The sequence below is a fragment of the Leopardus geoffroyi genome, chromosome A2 (genome assembly GCF_018350155.1).
Source record: "Leopardus geoffroyi isolate Oge1 chromosome A2, O.geoffroyi_Oge1_pat1.0, whole genome shotgun sequence".
NCBI lineage: Eukaryota > Metazoa > Chordata > Mammalia > Carnivora > Felidae > Leopardus > Leopardus geoffroyi.
This window is the reverse complement of record NC_059331.1, coordinates 56,924,386-56,949,910: the sequence shown is the minus strand read 5'-3', so window position 1 is coordinate 56,949,910 and position 25,525 is coordinate 56,924,386. Positions and strand designations below refer to the sequence as shown.

The following is a 25,525-nucleotide window of genomic DNA, read 5'->3' as shown; positions in this document are numbered from 1 at the left end:
TGGTTGCCTTGCCCACCAGCCTAGGCCAGGCCACTTTCCCTTGGGCTGGAAGATGACAACAGCCCCTCTGTGGGCTCCCCACAGGCTCTTGCTCTTCCCTCCTCCCATCTCTTTGTCACAACTGCAGCCAGGGCCACTGTTTTTGAAATGCAAATCTGTTCCTGTCCCCCTCTTGCTGAAGTCTTTCATGCTCCCTTTGGGGGAAAGATTAAAGCCCCGACACACCCTTCCAGGCCCTGGAAGGCCTGGCCTCTGCTGGCCGCTCCAGCCACTCTGGCCTCCTTTTAGTTTCTGGAATGTGCCACAGTTCCCCTTGCCTCAGGGCTTTGCCCACACGATTCCCATTTTCTAACCCCCCGCCCCCCTTTCCCCTGTCCCTCTCCCCGGCCGACCTTGCCAAGTAACATCCTATTCTCAGCTCTCAGCTCAAGGGTCACTTCAGGTGCTGGCTGAGCCCTGCTCTTCCCCCACAGCATTCATCCAGCCGGCTGCCCTACATCTCATCACATGATCTCACATGCTCGGTAGTGGCTGCTCAGGGCAGGGACTTCGGGCTGTCTTGCCCCCAGTCACATTCCTGGTACCTGGTGTAGCCTCTGTACAGAGTCAGTGCTCAGTAAATGTGGAAGGCAGGCAGGCAGGCAGGTGTGCCTTGGGATTCAAAATGGAGAGGGGGCTGCTCACTGAGCGCCTGCCCCGTGGCAGGCAGGACCTCGCGCTCTCTTCACAGCCACTCTGGCAGGCAGGGACTCCACTCTGTTCTACCAAAGGGGAAACAGAAGCTCCAAGAGGGGTCAGTGACTTGCCCAAGGTCGCACATCTGGCAGAGGCCCTGCTAGGATTTAAACTTGGTCCCAAGCCCGGCTTCCTGCCTGGTGGAGTTGGCACAAGGGATCGTTGTACATCTGTTTCCTCATCTGCCGAACGGGGATGAGATGGTACCAAGTGACAGGGCTGCCGTGAGGATTCAGTCAGGCCACGAAAGTGTTTAGCTCAGCGTCTGGTGCACGTTAAAGGACTCAGCAACTGTTAGCTATCACCACCACCACCACCACCATCATCATCATCATCACTGGGTTGATCAAAGAACGGATACGAATAACTCTATCCTGTTGCGACCCACGCATGGGCAAATGGAAGGCCTTTGTGGGTGAACACGCACAGGAGTGGTCGGGTGGGGGGCAAGCGATGGAGTGGATGAACGTCGGAGGAAAGGGAAGAACGGCCGAGCGAGCGGAGGGATACACGAAACAAACAAATGGTAACGCGAGTACCAGCGTGCGTGCGGCGAGGGTACACGCCCGTGGTCTGGGGCACGCGGAGCTGACTTGGGGCACCGGGACCGCACCCCCCGCTCACCTGTAGCGCCGCAGCTCGCCCTCCAGCCGCCGCACCCAGCGCTGCAGGCCGGGCACCTGTCTCGCCAGCGCTTCGAGCTCGCGCACGCGGCCCAGGCTGCGCAGCACCGCCTCCCGGGCCTCCTCGGCGCGTCGCCGAACCTCGACCTGGCCCTGGCGCAGCCGCCCCGCGCGGGCCTCGGCCACCGCCAGGGCGCCCCGCGCCTGCCGCAGCTCCCGCGCCGCCACCTCGGGCCCAACGCGCCCCGCCTCCTGCGCGCCCGCCTGGCTCTTCCAGAGGCCGACCTGCGGGGGACAGGGCCGCGGGGACAGCCGTGAGCGCCTCGCTGCGCTCACCATTCCCGCTCCCCCAGGAGCACCGACCGTGCACGTTTCTTGCGCGCACTGCCTCCCGCTCCCGGGCTGCTCTGAACTCGGTTCATTGCTCGCAATAAACCTAATGAGACAGGAGCTCTGATCAGCCCCCCTTTGCCTGGGTGATGGAAACTGAGCCACAACACCCATGTTCTCATCTTGGCGCGGTATCAATTAATTCCCAAACTTTACGACTCTTCCCTGCCGAATGCCTGCATTGGTGGCACTCGACCGTCCGTGGCGCCTCCGATCCCTAGACTCGAGGAACAAAAAGGCGTTTCCGGACTTCCCCAAGGTCTGGTCAATAGACTGTTCTTGAGGATGGGGTTTTGTCTGTCTTGTTTACTGCGGTGTCCCTGACGCCTAAACCAGGCCTGGCACACAGTAGGTGCTCAATAAATACCTGGAGTGAATGATCCTGGACCCTCTTACTCTGCACTCCCACCCTTTGCTTCTCTGGTGCTCCCTGGCTGCCAGCCCCTGCCTGGTCCATAGCTACGGCCACTCAAAGCAGCGCCCTGCCACCCCTCTGCCACTCAGGGCTGGTGTCTGGGCAGAGTGCAGAGCAGGGCCAATACGGGTCAGTTCCCTCCTGCCCTAGGCTTCCTTGGGGCTGCTCTTTTCCTCCTCCCACCCCTGTCACCCTTGGCACAGGGCTGGGCACAGTGCAGAAGTGTTTGTTGACTGAATCCCAGATGCTTGGGCTGGGTCCATATCTCGCTCACTGCTTCCTTCTCAATATCCCAGAGAAGGCCTGACCCCCACAGGTGTTTGGTGGCCAGTGACTACCCGATGAACACCAGGCCCTGGCCCCGAGGGAGGCCCATCACTATTTGCTGAATGATCCAATGAGCTGCTTAAGGGGGGGTGGGGACAGGGCCTCTTTCACCCCTTATCTCCTAACCTCTCCCCGCACCCCCATAGCCTGCCACCACGGAGAGCTCAAGATGCCTTTTTAATGACTGAATGTGTGAACCGGCCCAGGTTTCCGGGGCGAATGCAACTACTGGGTTAGAAGAGGCAAGAAGGGACAGGGAGGGTGGGGAGACGGGGTGGGCTGGTGATCTGGGTGTGACAGCGGTTCTGGAGGTGGCACGGGGGAGGAGAAGAGGAGGGCTGGAGTGGGGCGGGAGAGGGACAGGATGCCAGCGACCTGGAGTGGGGTGGGGCTGCCCTCTCTCCCCTGTTCCACTTCCTGTGCCCGGTCCCGGCTGTTCGAACGACCCCCGCCCCCATCCAGTCGTTGCCGCCCCCCTCCCTCCGCGCCGGCGCGCACCTGCAGCGCTAGGCAGCGCGCGTCGCTGCTCTGCAGCGCGGCCCGCAGGTCCTCCACCAACTCGCGCAGGCTGCCATTCTCCTCCTCCAAACGCGCCAGGCGCTCGCCGTCCCGGCCGCCGTCGGGGCAGTCGGGGCCGCCGTCCGGGCCCGGCGTGTGGGGGGTGCGGCGGCGGCGGCGCGGGCGGCGCAGGCGGATCTGCGTCTCGATGTGCTCGCTGAGAGCGCCGCGGGGCAGCCGGGGCCCCGCGCGCGTGCCGAAGTAGCCGCAGAGGCGCGCGTGGAACTGGCGGAAGGTGAGCTCGGGCGGCTCCGCGCGCAGCGCCAGGCGCGCCTCCTCTTCGGCATCTGCGTCCCCGTCGGTGGCCACCCCGGCGGCCGCGTCCCCGGCGGCCGCATCCCCCGGGTTCGCGTCTCGGGCGGCCGCATCCCCGGAGGCCTCCCCGGCGGCGGCCCCCTCGGCGCGCAGCCCCAGCACGGCGCAGAGCGCGCGGAAGTCGGCGCGGGGCAGGCGGCCGGCGCCGCGGCAGTCCAGGTGGTGGAAGACCTCCTGCAGGTACTGGTCCAGGCCGGTGGCCAGCACCACGATCTCGTTCTCCACGCCGCGGTCCAGCCCGTAGTGGTGCGCCAGGGCGCTCAACAGCCACTGGGTGCGCCGCGCGGGTCGCCGGTACGGGTCACCCGCCGCGCCTTCCATGCCGGCCTCCCGGCCCGCGCCGTTCGGCTCCTTCGCCGCCGAGCGTCGCTTCTCGGGTGCCTCCGCCCCGCCACTTCCAGGGGCGGCTCCGGAGTTCCTCGGAAGGAGGGGCTTAGGCTTAGCGGTCGCGGTCTGGTTGGAGCGGCGCGGGGGGCCGTGTCCCGCAGCTGCGCCGGCTTGGCGGGTCGTCAGTGTTTCCCCGGTTGGCTTGGAGGGGACTGGGGTAGGGGGCCGGGTCCCTCTCTCTGTCTCGCTTCTCCGGGTGGCCCCCGCGCTCTCCTCCCCTCATCACTCCGGGGGCGTTCCTGGCGTCTCGTCTTCCCCTCCCACTCCTGGCTTTGTCGGCTTTCGACTCCCTCACCCTCGGCCCCACCCGCCCTGGGCTCAGAGTTTGCCCGGGGACAGGCGCGAGGCGTGGGCGCAGGATAGGAAGCCGGAGCGGGACGGGACGGTGGCAGCCAGGTCCTGTGGCTGGGGGCGTGCCCCCCAAGCCCACGTGTCACTCCACCCCTTCTCCTCCGAAAGGAAAGTCTTCCGAGGATAGCCCCACGAGCTGGCTCCAACCGTCCTCTCCCCGCGCCGGTGCAGAGAAGCCCCTCTCCCCGTCTGTTCAGATACTGGGGTCTTAAACTCACACGTCGCTCCACGGCAGGCGGTGCGGGGAGCCTCACGTGTAATTAGAGCCGAGGAGAGGCAGGTTGGAGGAGTGAATGGACCGCTTTAGCGGCATCGCGCCGGTAAGAAGTCGATCTGAGATGGACAGACCTTCGCTCTCTAAGCTGCGTGTGTGTTCGGTGAGGGGTGGGGTGGCGGTGGGGGGAGGCGGGGAAAGCAAGGTATTTTTCCGGCCCTCACCTGTGTGCCTGTGGGTAGTGAGTTGGCGGGGCGACCTGAGTTCCATCTCTGAGCTGGGGTTATGCTGGTAGGTTGTTTGGCCAACACTTTCTCCGGTGCCTTACAACACGTTTTTGGCAGGTGAAAGGAAAACCACCCTCTCCGGGAGACCTAGGTTGCTTTTCCTTTCTTTTTCACCAGAGAGATGTCATGCATCTGTTACCGGCACTGGGACTGGTTGTCCAGCCATGTTGGAGCAGACTTTATTCAACTGGCTTTAAGATGGGCAGAATGTGGGCTTGTGTATAACTCTAGGAATTTAAATGCTAAATCCTGGAATTTGAAAAAGCGCTAAAATTCTGTCTCCTCTTCGGCAGTATCCCAGAGTCAGCAGTTTATTTGGTAAGCTCCTACCCATTCTTGAAGATTTTGCCCAAAGGAAGGACTTAGATGCTTCTCCCCAACCATTTTGGACATATTTTTTTAAACTATAAAAGTAATAACATTTTGACAAAAAGTGTACATCAGTTCACTTCTTGGCTCCTACCTTAGAAAAATACATGTGCACAGGATGTTCACTGCATCATTGTTTATAATATTGAGAAACTAGAGACAACCTAGTACCATCAGCCTCCATGAATCACCAAAAAAGGAGTGAGCAAGGCAAGTTGAAACCTGTTATGTACAATGTTAAGACTTACATGTAACAATAACAACAAAACCACACAGCACGGTGGTAAATATTTTCGGTAAAGACGTGTATATATGCATAGAGAGAGATGGGAGGATTCAAAACTGATTTAGTGGTTATTTCTGAGGATCAAAGATATTTAGCCTTTGCTATAGCATTTCTCTTTTTGACAAGATGACTTCTCCCTCCCTCCCTTCCTTTTTTCTTTTTTCTTCCTTCCTTCCCTCCTTCCTTCCTTCTTTCTTTGCTTCCTTCCTCCTTCCTGCTTTCCTCTTTCTTTCTTTCTTTCTTTCTTTCTTTCTTTCTTTCTTTCTTTCTTTCTTTCTTTCTTTCTTTCTTTCCAGGGAGGACATACCTTATTTACCATTTACATGCCATAAAATTCACCCACTTAATGGTATAAGTAAATGCTTTTAGTGCATTTGTAGAGTGTATAACCATCACAGTCTAACTTCAGAACGTTTTCATCCCCCGTTTCCCCAAAACCTTTGTACTACTTAACTCATTCAGTACGTCTCCACCTTCCACCTCAGTACGTAACCATTCAGTACGTCTCCAACCTCCAGTGCTCAGCAGCCACCACTTTCTGTGTCTCTAGATTTGTCTCTTCTGGACATTGCATGTAAAAGGGATCATACAGTGTGTGACAGGCTCCTTTTTGAAAACATTAACAATAATGTTTTCCAGGTTCACCCACATTGTAGCATGTATCGGTACTTTCTTCCTTTCTACGGATGAGTGATATCCCATTGTGTGGGTAGATCACGTTTTTGCTTATCCGCTCATCAGTCAATGGACATTTGGGTTGTCCCCACCTTTTGTCTATTCCAAATAGTGCTGCTGTGAACATTCACGTGGGCATGTTTTCATTCCTCTTGTTGTGTAGACCCGGGGTGGGAAGGCTGCTTAGATGGCTTTTTTTTTTTTAATGTTCATTTTATTTATTTTTGAGAGAGAGAGAGAGAGAGAGAGAGCACCAGCAGGGGAGGAGCAAAGAGAGAGCGAGTGAGAGAGAGAGAGAGAGAGAGAGAATCCCAAGCAGGCTTCATGCTGTCAGCACAGAGCCCAACGTGGGTCTCTATCTCCCAACCATGAGATCATGATCGGAGCTGAAATCAAGAGTTGGCTGCTTTAACCGACAGAGCTACCCAGGCGCCCCACTGGATGGTAGTTTTATGTTTAATTTTTGAGGAATTGCCCAACTGGTTTTCAAAATGGCTGCACCATTTACCTTCCTACCCGCAGTGTTTTCCTGTTTCTTTCTTTCTTTTTTTTTTTTTTTAACGTTTATTTATTTTTGAGACAGAGAGAGACAGAGCATGAACAGGGGAGGGGCAGAGAGAGAGGGAGACACAGAATCCGAAGCAGCCTCCAGGCTCTGAGCCATCAGCCCAGAGCCTGACGCGGGGCTCGAACTCACGGACCGCGAGATCGTGACCTGGCTGAAGTCGGATGCTTAACCGACCGAGCCACCCAGGCGCCCCATGTTTTCCTGTTTCTTGATGGGTTAAGTGATATGACCGGTCTCAATGCCGGCCTCCTGCAGCTTCCATGTCAGTCTGCGGTGCCCCCAGCCTTCCTCAGCAAGTCCCTGCCATCTTCTGTTCTTCTCTGTGCTCACGCCCAGCCTCTAGACCGTCGGGCCATCCAGTGCTGTACCCTCAGAACATCCTGAATCCGACTCCCACAGCCCCCTCCACTGGTACCACCCTGGGCCAAACCCCCAGGGTCTCCGACCTGTATTATTGAAACAGACTCCCCCAAGAACTGCCCTTGGACTCCTACAGTCTGTTCCATAGCCAGAGGACCCCTCCTCTGCTCACGACCCCCTAATTCTTTCCCTCTCACAGGGACTAGAGGCTAAGTCCTCCCCGGATCCCTAGAGTCACATTCCTCAGCCATTACTATGGACTTGCTCCCCGACCTCCTCTCAGTTCTTCTGACCTCAGGGTATTTGCATCTGCTTCCACCAGCTGTTTACAGCCCCCTCACCTCCACGGCCTTTGCTCCAACATCACCGCCTCGGGGAGGCCTCTGGTGACATCGAATGAACCCTGCACCTCTGACAGGCTATCTTGCCTGTGTGTGGTGTCTGTCTCCCTGTCCGAAACTGTCCGTCAGCCATGAGGGTAGCAGCACTTGTCCGTTGCCCTGGAACAGTGTCAGGCACGCCGAAAGGAGAGAGGGTCTCCAGCTTCCATCCCGGCTACCTCCCTTGTCCCCACCCTGGGTATGGCGATGTGTGTTACCTGCCACATAGTTTCTTTGCCTACAAATGCTATGTGTGTTTTTTATGTGTATTTTTTTTTAAAGGCAGCTATTACACCACACTGTTATTTATTTGTGGGCCTCGCAGGAGGTCTGACAACCTGGTGCCCCGCAGTCCCAGCAGGGGCCTGGCACAGAGTAGGGACTAATAACGCTGCTTTGACCGAACACGTGAAGTCACTGCATCGAATGGGAAGAGTGCCTCCAGCTGGCACGGGGGGGGGGGGGGGGTGTGGGTGGGTGGGGGGATTCGGTGTCCTTTGATGCACTGGTGTTGGAGTCCGTGAGACTCCAAATGTTGGTAGTTGACTGGATCAGCTGGGCCGCAGAAGCTTCTGGGCCCGGAGTCCCCTGGTCTGCGGGTTTGCTGTGTAGGACAGGACTCTGGATCTTGGCTCTGGACTTCCGGGTCGCACTTCTGCATGAAATGGGATTTGATTTCATGGGGGTGCTGACAGCTGGCACGCCCAGCCAGACCACAGCGCCCACCCTACCCCCTGTCCCTGCAGCTGGGGACTGCTCTTGGTGAGGGAATCCTTTGAACAGTAACGTTCCCCGGGCCGGTCAACGCTGAAAAGAAAGCCTTTAAATATCTTGCCATGGAGCGTTGCCTGGGCCTCTGCCCCCCGCCGCTCAGCAGGGGCCAGGGAAGTCGGGGTTTATAATGGTGCGCTGTCAGGCCTGTCTGTCTGTGGGGCAGGGTTACCAGGCGCCTCTGAAATCATTCCGGTTGGACCCACAAGGTTTTTGTTTAAGGTTCGGAGTGAGCAAACTCAAAGGTCTCCTGTGCTCTTTTGTCTGAGCTGGGGGATGGGTGTGTGTCTGCGTAGGGGAGAGCCGAGGCCCCCGCGAAGAGATGATTTTCTGAAGTCGGTTCACTGTTGTTTGAGCCATTTCAAACAGTATATTGTTTAAAGTGCCTTTCAACAGCCCCGAAAAATGCTAAACAGCAAAAGTCACCCCCGTAAGCGGGGACCATAGACACTTCTGATGTATTTATTTCCAGGCGTTTTCCATGCATTGAAAGAACTCCACTGGGGTGGTTGTTATGGGACTGTGTACATCTGTCAAAGCACTTAAAAGGACGAGTTTTACAGGATGTGAATTGTACCTCATTAAACTCAACCTAGAGAAACACAGTTGAGATGCTCTTGCTGGGATCTTTCCTTGCACATCAGCCATACTTCCTCAACAGCTTTGCCGTCATTAATATTCCTTTGCAAATGTTCTTGAGACGGCTTCATGTTGCCTCTTGGGAGCTGCGAGGTGTTTCCTCATCCCCCACCGATGCACATCAAGGTGGTTTGTGGTTTTTCTCCATCAAAACAACACCGTAAACTGTTGACTCTCCATCCTGAGTGATTTACTACTGTGCCAAGGAGTTTGGACATTTTGTAAGCTCCTGATTTTGTCGAACTGTTTTTCAGAAACGTTTTGTCATTCTATACAGCCCCCTGGCGTGTCTGGGAATGTCTGGGAGCCATCATTTTCCGTGACAAAGCTTTTATATTTTCGGGAGTCTTGGTCAGTGGATTTGCTTAGCTTTCAGACTCCAAGTTTTACTCTTCTCTCTATTAAAAATCGGACTGAGCTAGTCAAGTTTTCTTAGACACAACAAATGCATGATCCAAAAACAAAACAAAAAAAATTGGTAAACTGGACCTAATCAAAATACAAAACTTTTGCACTTCAAACTGCAATGGTAAAGACACCGTTAAGAAAATAAAAGGACCAGCAGGAGACCAGGAGGAAGTATTTGCGGAACATAGGCCCTGCAATTAAAGGACTTGTATTCTGACTTTACAGAGAACTCCTACAACTCAGTAAGACAATCCAATCAAAAAGTGGGCGAAAGACAGGAACAGACATTTTACCAAAGAGGATTTTGGATGACCAATAAGTCCATGAAAAGATCTCAATATCATTAGTCATTGGTGAAATACAAAATAAAACCACCACGAGATACTATTCCATACTCATGAGAATGGCTATAGTAAGTTAGACAGACAATAAATGGTTTCTGGAAGATGGGGGGGGGGGGACAGGAACCCTCCTCCTATGATGGCGGGAATGTGAAATGGCACAGCCACTTTGGAAAACGGTTTGGCAATTTCTCAAAGAGAGAAACATGAAACTATTGACGTGGAGATGTTGGGGTTTGGAGCAGGCAGTCAAGAAAGAATTCTTGAGACATCTTTGGTGTAAAAGGCGGTCTTGTTAAAGCTCGGGGACAGGACCTGTGGGCAGAAAGAGCTGCACTCGGGTTGTGAGGAGTGACTGATTATACACATTCAAGTTGGGAGGGGGTTAGGGATAGCATAAGACTCTAAGGAACTTGGAAGCAAGGTTTCCAGGATCTTGAAGGACTAACTGTTGTTAGGAAAAGGTCATTTGCTACTGTCTAGTAAAACCTCGGTCATGAGACCCTTCGGATGTGTATCAGTGGGCCATATGCTTGGAGGATGATTGCTAACATATATCTGGGAGGGGTAGAGATAAAGGAAGTTTCCAAAGGAATTTTAAAGGAGACTCACAGGATCTTGGAGGGGCGAGATAATGTTAAGCAAAGATTGCCTTTTGTTCTTAGCAAAATATTAACGTCGAAGCATCTGATCTTCTAGAGGAAGGTCACCCTGCCTGTCTCAAGGACTTGCCAACGGGCTGTAAGTTGTAAGGAAATTTATTTTTTCTTTTGCTTTTGTTCCCCACACGACCCAGCTATTTTACTCCCAGTGTCTGCCCAACAGAAATGAACGTATCTGATGACGCAGAGATTTTTAGGGGAATGTTCATGGCAGCATTTTTCATAAATGTCTAAGTGTTCAGCCTGAATTTCCATGAACAGATGAACGGATAGACAAAATGTGGTCTATCACACAATGGAACACATTTAGACACAAAAAGGAATGAAGTATTGATTCATGCTACAGCATGAATGAGCCTCAAAAACATGCTAAGTGACAGAGGCCAGTCACAAAGCCAAACCATGTAACATATGACTCCAATTGTATGAAATATCCAGAAAAGGCAAATTTTTAGAGGCAGAGGTAGATTACTGGTTGCCTGGGCCTGGGGCTGGGAACAGAGATTCATCGTAAATGTGCACGAAGGCTCTTATTAGGGAGATGGATGGTTTCATCACTTGGTAAAGTTACCAAAAACCATTGGACTCTACACTCGAAATGGGTGCATTTTATGATATAGAATATACCTCATTACAGCTGTTAAAAAGGGAAGTTGGAGATGCCAAGAAGAAGGTGGGTGTAGCTTTTCCCCAAAGATGCATCCTCTGCCAGAGGCTTAGGAGAACTTCAGAAAGGCTCTTCTGGATGCCCATGGAAACTTTGGGGCTCCCCTACTCTGGGAGGAAGAAGGAAGTGATAGAATGCCTTCAGATTGTTCCCACCCATGGGACATCTGTCTGCAATGTGGCTTCACCCTTCCTCCTATCCAGAGGTGGAGTCTGTTCTTCATCCCCTTGAATCTTGGCTGGCCCTTGTGACTGGCTCTGGTCAATGGATATGGCAGAAGTGACCCTGTGCTATTTCCCAAGCCTTGGTCTCAAGAGGCCCTAGACCTTGCACCTTTGCTTTCTTGGAACCCTGCCCTGAGAATGCCATCTGAGGAAGCCAGTCCAGCCTGGTGGAGCATGGCGGGGGGGGGGGGGCACATGGACGGGGAGGGGGAGATTGAGGGACCCTAGGCAAGGGCACCAACGGCCAGACATGTGAGGCCATCTTGGACCTCCCAGCCCTGAGGATACAGATGATCCAGCTCAGTGAGTGAGCCCAGGCCACACCATCGGAGAGTCACTGGTCTATGGAACTGTGAACATATACCCTCTTTGCTTTGCTTTCCTTTGACTTTGCCTGTCCTGAAGGCACCTTTGTTGAGGTGAGGTTGTGGACCCACCTCCCACACCCAAGTACCAGCAAGCACACGTGTGCCTTCACTCCCTCCCATGATGCTCTGGGTCTTGACCTAGACACCATTTCTCTCAAAGCAGCGGTTCTAAACCTTGGCTGTGCGATAGAATCTTGGTGGAGGCAACTTTAAAAAATATGGGGTCTGTTCCAGTAATTTTTTATTAAAAATTAAAAATTTTTTTAACTTTATTCATTTTTGAGAGACAGAGAGAGACAGAGCATGAGCAGGGAAGGGGCAGAGAGAGGGGGAGACGCAGACTCCGAAGCAGGCTCCAGGCCCTGAGCTGTCAGCATAGAGCCTGACGCGGGGCTTGAACTCATGGACTGTGAGATCATGACGTGAGCTGAAGTCAGACGTTCAACCAATAGAGCCACCCAGGTGCTCCCCAAATTTTTTTAAATGTTTATTTTTGAGAGAGAGAGAGAGTGAGAGGAAGACACAGAATCCAAAGTAGGCTCCAAGCTGTCAGCACAGAGCCCTAGGCCGGGCTTGAACTCACGAACCGCCAGAGATCATAACCTAAGCCAAAGCTGGACACTCAACCGACTGAGCCACCCAGGCGCCGCCCGGTTATTTGTTATTGTGCAACAGATCGTCCTAAACCTTAGTGGCTTAAGACAACAATAATTTGCTCCGGTCATAAAGCTCAATTTGGGGAGGGTTTGGTGATAGCAGCCGGTTTCTGTTACATACGGTGTCAGTTGGGGTGACTCAAAGGCTGGGAGCTGGAATCATCTGAAGTCTGGCACTCTTGCACGTCTGGTGGTTGAGGCTGGGAGGCAGCTGGGAACTCAGCTGGTGCTGTTGGCCAGAACATCCACATGTGGACCTTCCATGTGGCTGCTTGGGCTGCCCCCCAACATCCTGGCTGAATTCTCAGAGTGAGCTCCCCAGAAGAACAAGGCAGAAGCACATGGGGTTTGTATGACCTGGCCTCGGAAGTTACAGAGTCACTTCTGCCATACTCTGTGGGCTGAGGTGGTCGCAGAAAGTCTTACCTGGATCCAAGGACGAAGGGACTAGACCTACCACTGGATGGGAGGAGTCCGACATCATTCTGTAAGGGGAGTGTGTGGGAGATCTATTGAGGTGGCTGTCTTTGGAGAATACAGTGACTGGTTCCTAAGCCCCACCCCTGGAGAATGAATTCTGAAAGTCTGGAGTGAAGCCTCAGGATTGAAGTTTTGACATGTTCCTGGGTGATTCTGGTGCATAACCAGGACCAGGAAGTGGCCCTTTGTCTCAGGCCTGTGGCCTCTCAATTCTGAGCTCAGAGCTGTCCACACCACAGGAGATGCTGGGGAGATGGACTTTGGAGAGAAACCAGCCTCGGGTCAGCAGGGGGACCTGAGGAACAGGAGGCCTGCTGTCTGTGCAGGGGAGGGTGGTGTCACTGACCTGCCTTTCTTTTTTATTAAAACATTTTTTTTGATGTTTATTTTTGAGAGAGAGTGAGTGAGCAGGGGAGGGACACAGAGAGAGGGAGACGCAGAATCTGAAGCAGGCTCCAGGCTCTGAGTCGTCAGCACAGAGCCCCAGTGTGGGGATCGAACTCACGAACTGTGAGATCATGACCTGAGCCACCTGGGTGCCTCGACCTGCCCTTATTAATGGGGCCTTTTGGGAGCTGGTGCATCCTAGCAGCCTTCTTTTCTTCCAACCCTGTGTGTGTCTCTTTAGCACTTCCTGGTTTGTAGATGGTGATGTCTAGGCTGCTGGCGGTACAGTATGAGAGGGTGGTATGGCATTTAGTGGGGAGAGTTTGAGTTCTCCTCTCCAGGGTGCTCACTGCCATCTGGGGCCTTCCCCTCATAGCTGTTCTTGAGCCTCAGGTTTTTTTAGATTGATTCAACCTGAGGACTATTGGAGGGCCCCAGTCAGTGGGCAGGATTCTAGAAGGGGGTGGTCTGGGGAGGCAGGAAGTGGGAGGCAGGGGACCTGGGTTCCAGCTCCAGCTGGGCCACAGTTTTGCTTCTTTAACCATGGGTAGGTCATATCTCAGCTCAGAGCCTCAGTTTCCCCAACAGGTACACGTGTGGAGTCTCAGCTCCCATTCTCTTGAGTGGAGCTACTCTCCCTTAACAGAAAACCCGAGGTGGCTCCTCATTGACCCTAATCTTTGAGCCCTGCCTGCCCTTCACACCTGGGTCTCAGGGGCCCTCCGCTCACCACTCCAGCCTCATCATCCCTTCCCAGAACGTGCAGGCACCTTCACCCCCTCTGGGCTTTTGCATAGGTTCTTCCCGCTGCCTGGAATACTTTCTCTTGCGTTCATTTCCTGGCAAGCCCCGAAGTTTGGCTTTTGTCACCTCTTCCATGAAGCCTGCCCCTGGCCCCCACTGCCAGCTACCTCTGCGGTGTGTCCCTCCACCCTAGCCCCTTGGATGTTCTGTGATCTACGTAGGGAGCAGCCGCCAGTGTTCTCTCAGCTGGGGAGCTTGGGGGTGGCGGTGGTGTTTGCAGACGAGCCCAGGCTTTAGCGTCAGATAGTCTGGATTTCCACCCAGTGCTGCGACACACTCGCTTGTGTGACCTCCGGCAAGTCGTGGCACCAGTCGAAGCCTCAGTTTTCTCATCTCTGAGTTGGGGCTCCTGATCACGAAACAGAATTCTCATGATATTTTAAGGACATCAACGACAGAAGCAGAGTCTATATGAAAGAGGTTTGGGGTAGGGTTAGAGATACCAGAGTTTTCAGAGCCTATTACTTCCCTCGCCCTTATCAAAGAATGGAAGGTGGGGGCTGATGGCGGTGTAGGCAGGGCCACAATCCTTGTCCCCTGTACTGCAGGTAAGGGCGAGGTGTGTAATAGGCGCTCACGTTCAGATCTGGAATTCTTTAAAGATTGAATGAATGAGTGGATGGATGGATGAATGGATGAATGCGTACATGCAAGGGCTCCAACTAGTTTCCGGATTTGGATACACCTTTTTGCCACACCTTGGCTGCACCTGGTCAGGGACCAGAGGCTGAGGACGGAAGTCCCACCTCCAGGAGCCCCGCCCCCAGAGGGGCCCCGCCCCAGGGTCGTACCCACGCCTGTCTCCTAGCAACTGTAAACAGAATTGCGCAGCTTCGCCCCCCGGGCCTCCCTGCCTGGGTGGATCGACTTGCATCCTCCGAGCCTTCTCGCCTGGCAGCTGTGCAGCGGGTGTACGAGCTGGCCGACCTCAGGGTCTGAGCCCAGGGTGCTGCCCAGCTCATCGCGTCGCAGGTACCGAGGGTCCCCTGCCACCTGCCCGTCCTGCTGGGCATCCCTTTCTGAGCATATGCCCGAGTTCCTCCTCCATGGACCCAGAGTTTATGCCCTGAGCCCAGCACTCAGTGCCCATTCGTGTCTTGCCCCCGGGGGGGTTCCCGCCCTCTTTGACCTCACCAGGCCCTTGCACTGCCGTCCCCTGGCCCTGTTCGCCTGTCCCTACGTGGCAAACGCATACTGTGCTTTGACATTGCTCACCAGTGGCCCCACGGAGTGGAAACACCCGGTTCTCTCCCAGCTTCTCGGTTCTTAGGGAATTGCACTCACCTGGGGCTAGCTCTCCAGAAGTGCCAATGATTGACTTGGCGAAAGGGGGAGGAGCTGGGGCTGGGGGAGGAGGGAGACTCAAGCTGGAGTTGGTGTTGCTTATCGTGAGTCCTGCAAGCCGTCATTCTCTGTAACTCACTGTTGCACGCCTACTGTGTGCCAGGCGGTGTTCCAGGCCTTGGCCGTTCACCCCAGACAGGACAAGGGAAAGGAAGGGAAGGAGAGGAAGGGTAATCCTGAAAGAGGCAGGGCTTGCCTCCGGGGAACAGAGGGTGGTGACAGCAGTGCCTTCATCGTCTTCCAGCCGGGAGTGCCGGGCCTGTGGGTGCTCTGCGGAATGTCCCTGCACGCCTGGGAGTGGGAAGATGAGGACAGGGCAAGCATGGGGCCCATGTCCTCCATGGGCAGCTTTTACCAGTCTGGCAGTGAGTGGGACACGGAGGAGTACCTGAAGGTCAGAGCCCAAGTCCCGGAGTCGGATTCCGACCACCCGTGTAGCAAGTCCTCACATGGGCCTGCCAACAGCTTCCAGTCTGATGTGCCCCAGGCTGTCCCCTGCAAGTTCGTCATCTCACTGGCCTTCCCGGTGACTGCTGGTAAGTGGTAGGGCAGAGTCCCAACACCCTCTGCAGAAAGGGGTGCGCCAATGACCTGCCCCTAGAAGTTTGGGGCCCCTGAGCTCCCTCTTTTGGCTTCCCCAAGTGAGGTGGCCAATGCCAGCAGCAGAGATCAGAAAAGCAGCTGCAATTTCAGGGGCCCACAGTGCGCCAGCAAGTAAGCGGTTACATGGGCTTCACGTGCTTAATCCTCTCAATAACCCTAAGAGGTAGGTGGTATTATTTCTACTTTTTGCAGATGAGTACATGGGGAAGAGGTGAAGGCATTGGTTCCCCTCAACTGGTTGTGTATCACCTAATTCCTTGTTGAAAATACAGATTCTCAGATGCACGGGATCCAGCTCTCTGGGTGTATAGGTGCATCAGTTGGTTTTTGCCACACAAATGCGGTGTCACAAACCCAAACAACTCCACAAGTCGAGGGCTTTGAACAGGAATCCCTCATTCTGGATGAGCAGGTGGGTGGTTCCAGGCGGGTCTCCCTGTAGTGGCTCTGCTCTGCTTCGTGCCCCTGTCACCCTTCGTGCCCCTCTCACCCTCCTCCGGGACATGGGGGCTAGCCAGACACATTCTCATTATGGGAAGGCACAGGCACACCAAGGGGGCAAGCCCGGACATCCAAGAACTCTTCAAGTCTTTGAGCACCTCCCACCTGCTAGCATTTTATTGGCCAAAGCCAGTCACATGGTTGAACCCCAAGATTAGGGGCAGAGAAAAGAACTCCATGTTTTGAGATATATATATATATATATATATATATATTTTTTTTTTTTTTTTTTTTTTTTCCTACTTGGTCTCCCCCCGTCCCGCCCCGGGTAGAAGATTAATTTCAGCTTCTCCTTTGTAGTTCTATCCATTGTTGCCTCAGATACTCTGGATGCTATTTGGTTAGATGTATATACCATGTTTAGAATTGACCTACGGTCTTGGTGACTCGAACTTTTTTACTGCCAAGACCGCCGTGAGGCAGGCAAAGCAGGCACTGCAGGGTGGGGTCTGCTTTCTCGTGTGAGGTTCAACCAAGACTCCTGAAATCGTGTCTCCTAGGTCATAGAGGAAAACATACATGTTTTATTGAAAAACATAGGAAACACTCTCGAATGGACAAGCATGCTTCCAAGGCTCGCTGTTACTACCACATGGAGTATTTCCTTCTGCCGGATGATGGAGAGCCTAAAAAGATTGACATGGTGGTGTTTCCAACGGTAGCCAAATTGTTCCTGGATTCAGGAGTAAAGGTGTGTGTGTGTATGCGTGTGCACCTCACATATACTCTAATACTGTACCAAGGATGCTTGCTTCCCTGGAGCTTGCTAGAAACGCAGGATATTAAGTTCCCACCCCAGCCGTACTGAATGAGAATCCTCACTGACCTAATAATACCAGTTACCTGACTTTCTATTTTGGTATCTTTGTCAGGTAGCTTCTTTGGTGTCTTAAAAGTTTTTGCCCCTCTTACGATTTCTTTTTTGGGTACCCATGTGTGTGCACACCTGCTTGCCCGCGCACACACCCACCCTCCTGCCCGAGGCCTGGCTGTGGGTCAGTGCTTCGAAGTCACTAGAGAGGGTGCTATTTGCAGGTAATTGCTTTGATTCTGGGTTCCCGAGGAACCCAGAGGTGTGACAGGGCCCAGGCCGGGACACCCATTTCCTGATGTGGGGTGGGAGCTGAGGGAGGGCCGGGCCCAGAAGGCAGACAGGTGGAGAGCAGCACCGGGCTTTGGTCCCCGGAAGGGCAAGGCTGGCAGGGATGGGTAGTCGTGGCCTTTAAGCCTCCCAGCCTTGCACGCTTCAAACCCCTTGGTGTTCTTTTACACAGACGGTGAGGCCGTGGCAGGAAGGGGACAAAATCTGGGTGTCATGGACCCAGACTTTCAACATCAACATGACGAAGGAATTACTAAAGAAAATAAATGTTCACAAAATCACCTTGAAGGTCTGGGACACCAAGGACAAGGTTTCAAGAAAAGTCAGGTATTATCGGTTAAAGACTCCTGCATATTCAGAAGAAGCAGGATCTTTTGGTAAGTCGGGTGTTTGTGTTTTATTTGAAACGTTTCTACAGGCGTGTGGCTTCTCACTGTTTATAGGATAAAAGCCAGTGTTCCATCATTTACTTCGGGGAACATGTTACTTTGTGGACAAGCTTGGGAGTACCGCCCGGTGGAGCTGTGTCGGAGGGTGGACAGCATCTGTTTTGCATGTACACGGTCCCCACCTCCACCTCCGCCGCATTTCTGGACTTCCTGTCCCCAGGCAGCGCAACCTGTGCAGTCCCCACTGGCCTGTCTTCTGGCCAAGTAATGGGTGTTCGCTGACCACACACACACACACACACACACACACACACACACACGACACCAAGAAACAAAAGAGAAAACCTGAAAGTCCCACACCCCTGACACAACCATGTTAACATTTTCGTATAGACCTTCTAGATTCTTACTTGGGTGAATATTCTCTCAAGGACCAGAAAGTGTCCTTTTGAGCTCACCTCCAAGGAGAGAGCCAGGAGAGTGGAAAGATCCAGGCTTTGAAGTCAGATAGCTGACTTCAACCTGTCTCCATGTTGACCTTGGGCAGCTTACTACTTCCGGTGGTTATATGCCCCTGAGGCAGGATGATGGGAATGCCCCCCACCCCACAATAAAGAGGGTGTGTGTTGTCTATAAAGAATTTAAAAACTAGGGCGCCTGAGTGGCTTAGTCGGTTAAGCGTTTGATTCTTGATTTCGGCTCAGGTCGTGATCTCACAGTTGGTGGGATCGAGCCCTGTGAATGGGCTCTGCGCTCTGGCAGCACAGAACCTGGGATTCTCTCTCTCCCCCCTCTCTGCTCCTCCCCCGCTTGTGCTCCCTCTCTCTATCAAAATAAATAAATAAGCATTTAGCATCCTAAAATGCTACCAGTTAAACTCTGTGGCAGTAATCATAAGATGCATCCAGTTTTTAGAGACCTTGAAACGTCGCGGCAGTGTGCGTCTGAGATTGGTCGGAGTACCATCGAGAGCACTGTTGGTGGTGGCTGCAGACAAGTACAGTTGTTCCCATTTTACAGGGAGCAAAGGAGACCCACACCTGCTTGAAGGGCAAGGCAGTGCCGCAATCAGAACCCATTCTGTTTGTGACTGGAAAGCCTCTCCTTTCTCTGGGTTTCCAGCCTGCCTTCTTGAGGAGCCGGTCTGACAGGGGGTGGGGGGTGGGGGAGGGGCATTTCCGACTGTTCATCTTTCACTTTTATCTGGGGTTTCTTGCCCTCAGTGCTGTTGGCATTTTGGCCCGGATCATTCCGTGGGGACTGTCCTGGGACCTTGACCTGATAGATGCCAATAGTCTCCCTGTTGTGACAACCAAAAAAAAAAAAAAATTTAATGTATATTTATTTTTGAGAGAGAGAGAGAGAGAGAGAGAGAGAGCGCGTGAGTGGGGGAAGGGGCAGAGAGAGAGGGAGCCACAGAATCCGAAGCAGGTCCCAGGCTCTGAGCTGGAGCCCGATGCGGGACTCCAACCCACCAACCATGGTGGGATCATGACCTGAGCCGAAGTCAGATGCTTAACCAACTGAGCCACCCAGGCACCCCATTTCACCTCTTTCTCGTAGCTTCCATTATCTCCATTCATTCATTCGCTCCCTCTGCTCATTCATTATTCCATACGTGTTGGTTACTGCTACGTTCCTGCAGAGTCCTGTATTGATAGAAGTGAAAAACAGAGGGCCCATCTCCTTAGCTCGATGCCCTGAGCCCTGAGGGTAGTTCTGGCTTAATAAGTGCCAGCTCTGTGATCACGGGAAAGTTACCATTAAGTGTCATATTCCCCATCTGTAAAGTAGGGCAAGTGGAAGTGCCTTCAAGTGAAATGTGATGATTAAATGGACCAACACAAGTCAAATCCTTAATGGTCTTATTTGGAAGAAGTCATTGCCAGTTGAAGTTTGAATTACCTGGTATTTTGAAGGAGCCCCCTAGGCAACTGCTGCTGGAAGGCAGGGGTCCTGCCTGTCTTGTCCACTGCCCCATCTGCAGCACTAGGAGAGTGCCGTATGCACAGAAGGTGTTCAGTAAGTATTTCTGATTGACTGAGTCAATGATTCTCCTCCTGCATTCTAGAGGAAGTGAAAAATTTGGTTTTAAGTCAGAGAAGATTGTCTGAAGAGGGCGCACACATCAGAAAGGAGTGGAACCAGGAGCATGCACCAGAAAAAGCAGAAAAGGCAGGAAAACACATAAAGCCTTCGCATGGTGAGTGGAGATGACCTCCGTGGACAAACCGAGTGTAGGGCGATGGCAGAGAACGAGGTGGATGGGTGTTGCTGGTACTGTGCACGTGCACTGGTACCCTTCACGTGTATCAGCAACTCCTGCTAGTGCTGCTTCACCCTTGAAGCAAACAATGCTCTCAGGGCAGGAGTCACTTTCTGTTGTTGATCCTTTTTCTTTGTTTTATTTTTGTTTATTTTGTGACTTATACAATTTTTCTAACTGTAGGAGTTACACTTGTAGGCTTTTTTTTTTTTTTAAAGAAAATTCAGTGAATATAGAAAAGTACAAAACAAGCAGGGAAAACAGTCTATAATTCCATCACCAGGAACAAGCAGTGTGATATTTTGGTTATTATATTATGGCAAATACCTTTGTTGTAAGTTGTTTTTTTTTCTTTTGCCTAGATGAGGTTGTCCCAGATTCCGAATTTTGTATTCTGAGATTAACCTGTCACCACATGCATTTTCCTGTTTACTTAAGAACTTTGCATAAACTCCATTTGTGGTGACTACATAATATATCAGCTGCTGGTAGCACTATACGTTTCTTAATTGTTCCCTGTAGGTGGAAACTTGGGGGTCTTGGAAATGTTTTCAGTATTCTCTGATGTAAATGGTGCTGAAGCAGACAACTGAATAGACTTTCTTTCTCCCCCCCTCCATGGCATGTTTTATAAGAAATCGGAGGCTTTGTCTTGCCTCCATTTGTCCAAATAACTGTAATTATTTACAATTACATTCACTCATTTACTCATTCACTATTAACTAATCTTTTTATGGAATGCTCACCACACACCAAGCCCTCTGTCTGGTGACTGGCATTGCAAAATGGGTCAAGGGCCCTCATTTCTTAATGAACTAGAATGGGACAAGAAGTCCATTTACTAATAAATATTATCTGATTCTCACTCAGCAGAGCCTGAAACTTTTTCCAGGAGCTCCGAGGAATATGAAAAGGCACTCCGAATGGATGATCTTGGCACAGTTCGGTAAGGATGGACCCATGTTATTTTGGGGAGTGGGAGTGGAACCCCCTCTTGTACTGGCCCTATAAACTCTCGCCAAGAGTTATGTGGGTTTTAGTAACTTCAGTTAAGTCAGAACTCATACAATCCAGGTGAAATTAAAGGAATAGAGAAAGGAATGGTTGTGTTTATGAGTGTAAACATGTACTGTACTTTTGCATGTGTAGTTTATCTCACTTAATCCTCATCATGGTCACTCCGTGAGGTGGTATTACTATCTCCATTGTCTTCACAAGCTAACAGAGTGGTGGTAAAGCAATTTGCACAAAGCTTTAAAATTGGAATTCTTTGGAATCTTGGGAGTGTTGGTAAAGCCAGGACCCCATTCCATACCTTTGGATCATCAAGTCCACAGCCTTTCCTGCTGAGTGCAGTTGCTCTTGGAGCCTAAGAAGGATATGGAGAAGGAGATTCCTTGGATGATGTGGGGACCAGGGTGGAGGCCCAGCTGGTGGCTTGAGAGAATAGGATGGGGAGAACCCAAGAGACCATGTCGTTAAAAAATCTCGATTTTTAGGGGTGCTTCTGTGCTCGGTTGAGCATCCAACTTTGGCTCAGGTCATGGTATCACAGCTCGTGAGTTCAAGCCCTGCGTCGGGCGGGCTCTGTGCTGACAGCTCAGAGCCTCGAGCCTGCTTCAGATTCTGCGTCTCCCTCTCTCTCTGCCCTTCTCCTACTTGTTCTGTCTCTCAAAAGTAAATAAAAACATTTAAAAAATTTTTACAGAATCTCGATTTTTAAAAAATTGTTTTTTTGCATTGAATTTATGCGTTAATTTGGGAAGAACTGACATTTTTACATTGAGAAGTTCTCCTGTCCATGATCATGGTATACCTTTTCACCTAATTCAGTTCCTTCTTTATGATTTTTAATAGAGTTAAAAAATTTTTCTTCCTATAGATGTTGGATAATTCCTATAAGCGAGTTACTGGATGTTTTTAGAGTTTGGGTGCTTTTATAAAAAATATAATATTTTCCTTAATGTCTCTGGTTGGTTAGAAATTGATAGTACAAGTGTGGTCTGCAGAGCAACAGCATCAGCATTCCCGGGAACCTGTTAAAAACGTAGAATGTCAGGTCCACTCCAGGCTTACTGAACCCTAACCTGACTTTTATTTAACAGCATTTTCAGGTGATTCATATGCACAAGAAATTTATGAAGCATTGGTTAGAGAAATACAGTGTCATTTAAAAAAATCTGCTCACATTTGGTCCAGTAAATAGATTCTTAGGTCTGGTCCCTGATTTTTTTCACCTTCATTTATTTTTCTCTTTGTGAATTTTCTAGATGGAGTATTTCAAGAGAACCAACTGTTTATTTGGAGACAGCACCTGGGATGGAGATGAAGGAATTAATGGAGAGATCATTTAGCAGTTTAACAAACATAGTAGAAAAGCAAAAATTTCAAAGTAAGTTAGGATGGGATTTTGGAATTTTATAACGTAACTAGACTTGGAAGAATTATGAAATATTTCTTTTTTTCATATATTTTAGAGAGTGAGTGCACATGAGTGGGGGGAGGGGCAGAAGGAGAGGGAAAGAGAGAAAATCTTAAGCAGGCTTCATGCCCAGCATGGAGCCCAACATGGGGCTCGATCCCACAACCCTGGGATCATGACCTGAGCCAAAATCAAGAGTCGGATGCTCAACTGACTGAGCCAACCAGGCACCTGGGATTATGAAATATTTTAAATTCAGAATACTTCAGAAAGATTCTTTGATATCTGACCAAATGTGACTCAAAAGTAAAAGAATACTACATACACATTCAACTTACCCATTCTGTCTCACCTCAACCAGCCATCCCTACCACCCCATCCATCCATTCCAACCGACCTCATCCCATTCAGTTACCTGCGTGATCCCACCCATCCACACTGCATCCCCCTTCCACTCCACCAATGTTTCTGTGCTCCTGACTCATGGTGTCGTGAACATGGGAAGCATGAAAATCTCTAATGTTGATGGAGACTTTCTAATAAATAATGATAGTTCTATGTGATAGATGCTGTGGTAGGGTAGGTAGGCATGTTGGGGAAGCACAAAAGAGTTGGGGTTATGGAAATAATCTTGGAAGATAAGTTATTTGCTTCTTATGGTGGAATAAGGGAAATAGCATTCCAGGTTACAGGAACTGCTCATGCAGATGCTTGTAATCTTAGTGACAGACAAGAGGCATAGTGTCGTCAGAAGCCACTAAGTGGACCTGTTCATTCTTGACCTTGTTCTCCTCACCAGTTTTTCAGTAAGCAGTTGGGTTTCCAGTATGAGGTGGAATATTCTAGAGCTGATGCACTTGCTGCTTCTGGGATGGACTACTTCCTGTTTGTTCAGCTGTAACTGCTACAGATCATTTCCTTAACACTCTATCAATTAATCTGCTTTTCCTGGTTCGCATTCAACACTCTGAAGCTGGGGGAAGAAGTGGCTGCTTGAGTCGGCTCTCTGCCAGGTGTCAGAAACACAGTTGTTCATGTTCCTATTTTTTTTTTTTTTAATTTTTTTTCCACGTTTTTATTTATTTTTGGGACAGAGAGAGACAGAGCATGAACAGGCGAGGGGCAGAGAGAGAGGGAGACACAGAATCGGAAACAGGCTCCAGGCTCTGAGCCATCAGCCCAGAGCCCGACGCGGGGCTCGAACTCACGGACCGCGAGATCGTGACCTGGCTGAAGTCGGACGCTCAACCGACTGCGCCACCCAGGCGCCCCTCATGTTCTTATTTTTAAGGCCCTAAAAGTCTAGTCAACACTTTCACATCGGAACACCTTCAACTCTGAGTTTTCTCTTTTTCAGATTAAAGAGGCTTGCTTAAAAAAAAAAAATTTTTTTTAACGTTTATTCATTTTTGAGAGACAGAGCAGGGAGGGGCAGAGGGAGAGGGAGAAACAGAATCCAAAGCAGGCTCCCGGCTCTGAGCCCGATGCAGGGCTTGAACTCACGAGCCGTGAGATCATGACCTGAGCTGAAGTAGGATGCCTAACCAGCTGAGCCACCCAGGCGCCCCTAAAGAGACTTGCTTTTTAAGAAAATATATTTATTTATTTATTTTGAGAGAGTGTGAGAGAGCCCTCATATGAGCGGGGGAGGGGCAGAGAGAGAGACGGGGAGAGAGAATCACAAGCAGGCTCCATGTTGTTAATGCAGAACCTGATATGGGGCTTGATCCCGTGAACCATGAGATCATGACCTGAGCCAAAATCACGGGTTGGCCACTTAATTTACTGAGCCACCCAGGTGCCCCTAAACAGCCTTGCTTTTGAAAAATATTCTTTAAGCATTTTAATGAGCTTTTCACACCCTCCTTTTTACTTTGTAAAAGTACACAGTAAAATACAACCACAGCTTTCTTGAGAAAGAAAAGTTTACAGATAGAGTTTGTCTCCTTTACACCCTGTGCTTTTAAGAAGCATACCCTGTCCTGCAGATAAATTGGTGTGACCTTTCCCTGCCACCCCTTTCTTTCTGACACATTCATACAACATTGTATTGATTTGTATTTTTGTGAGTCACAGAAATGATTTCATACTGTACATATCTTCCTGCAGCTTGCTCTTTGCATTCAGCTTGATTTTTGAGATATTCGTGTCCGTATACCTAAGTCCAGCTCCTTCCTTGGAACTTCTGTAGAATGCCCTGTTAGATGGACGTGCCATCCTTCACCCATGCGGTCCCCACTGAGGGACATTTGAGTTGTCTCCAGTTTCCTGCTGTCACCAGTGCTTTGACAGCGAGCACTCTTGGGTAGGTCTCCATGTGCCCTTGCCAGAGAGTCTAGGGCATTTGCCCAGAGGGATCACAGGGCATGGGAAATGCACGTTGACCTCCTCAGGAGGTATTCAGGTTTATTACTCTCTGGGTGGTACCAGTTTGCTCTCTGGACAGAAGTCCTGAGAATTCCAGTTTTTCCATGTCATCAGCTGTGCATGGTGCGTTCAGGGCCTTATTTCCTGATTCCCAGTGGGGTTGAGAACATCTCATGTGCCTATTTGGTCACCGTCTTATGTGATTTGGCTATTGCGATTTCTTTGCTTATTTTTCTGTTGGGTTTTATATTTTTTTCCTAGCGACGGGTAAGCTTTATTTCTGACATCTTCTGGATAATTATGCATTGTCAGTTACATGCACTATAAACATCACAGCCCGCAGTCTGCAATTTACCCTGTTACTTTATGTATGCTGTTTTGTTTTGCACACCCTTTATTTGACTATTCCTTTCTAGTTTGTACTTTTGGTAATGTTTAAGAAATCCTTCCTTGGGGTGCCTGGGTGGCTCAATTGGTTAAGTGGCCAACTTCGGCTCAGGTCACGATCTCACGGTCTGTGAGTTCGAGCCCTGCATCGGGCTCTGTGCTGACGGCTTAGACCCTGGAACCTGCTTCGGATTCTGGGTCTCCCTCTCTCTCTGCCCCTCCCCTGCTCACACTCTACTCTGTCTCTCTCTTTCAAAAATGAATAAACATTGGAAAAAAAAAATCATTTCTCATCCAGATGTCAATAGAGTCTTCTCTGTATTCTCCGAATGAGTTTGAAGTTTTTATTTTCTATCATTAGTCTGCAATTCATTTTGCATATGGCATGAGATGCCTGATAATTTCATCTGCCTCCGAATGGATAGTCAATATAATTAACCGACTGATCCATCCTTTCCTGAGATCTGAAATGCCACCTCTGGCATCTATTAAGTCCC

The 25,525-nt window shown here is 50.9% G+C and overlaps 2 protein-coding genes across 5 annotated transcripts in view; one reads left to right on the top strand and one right to left on the bottom strand.

Annotated features, from left to right (window-relative positions):
- The window catches only part of EFCC1 (EF-hand and coiled-coil domain containing 1), a 41,975-nt gene extending 37,207 nt beyond the window's left edge, over positions 1 to 4,768 (bottom strand). The window contains exons 1-3 of the mRNA XM_045496376.1: positions 4,742 to 4,768; positions 2,989 to 3,963; positions 1,360 to 1,643 (exon numbers count right to left, since the gene is read on the bottom strand). Of these exons, the coding sequence (XP_045352332.1) occupies positions 1,360 to 1,643; positions 2,989 to 3,963; positions 4,742 to 4,768 (1,286 nt within the window). The remainder of the gene's footprint in view (positions 1 to 1,359; positions 1,644 to 2,988; positions 3,964 to 4,741) is intronic.
- CFAP92 (cilia and flagella associated protein 92 (putative)) overlaps positions 3,877 to 25,525 on the top strand; it is a 79,767-nt gene continuing 58,118 nt past the window's right edge. The window contains exons 1-8 of one of the 4 annotated variants that reach the window (XM_045493976.1): positions 3,877 to 4,421; positions 14,365 to 14,619; positions 15,236 to 15,527; positions 16,596 to 16,786; positions 17,370 to 17,574; positions 19,658 to 19,789; positions 20,723 to 20,798; positions 22,123 to 22,244. In XM_045493976.1, the coding sequence (XP_045349932.1) occupies positions 15,269 to 15,527; positions 16,596 to 16,786; positions 17,370 to 17,574; positions 19,658 to 19,789; positions 20,723 to 20,798; positions 22,123 to 22,244 (985 nt within the window). In that variant the 5' untranslated portion in view covers positions 3,877 to 4,421; positions 14,365 to 14,619; positions 15,236 to 15,268. Of the gene's footprint in view, positions 4,422 to 12,905; positions 14,620 to 15,235; positions 15,528 to 16,595; positions 16,787 to 17,369; positions 17,575 to 19,657; positions 19,790 to 20,722; positions 20,799 to 22,122; positions 22,245 to 25,525 lie in introns of those variants that run through there. The other 3 variants (XM_045493979.1, XM_045493978.1, XM_045493977.1) reach the window with 3 other exon arrangements.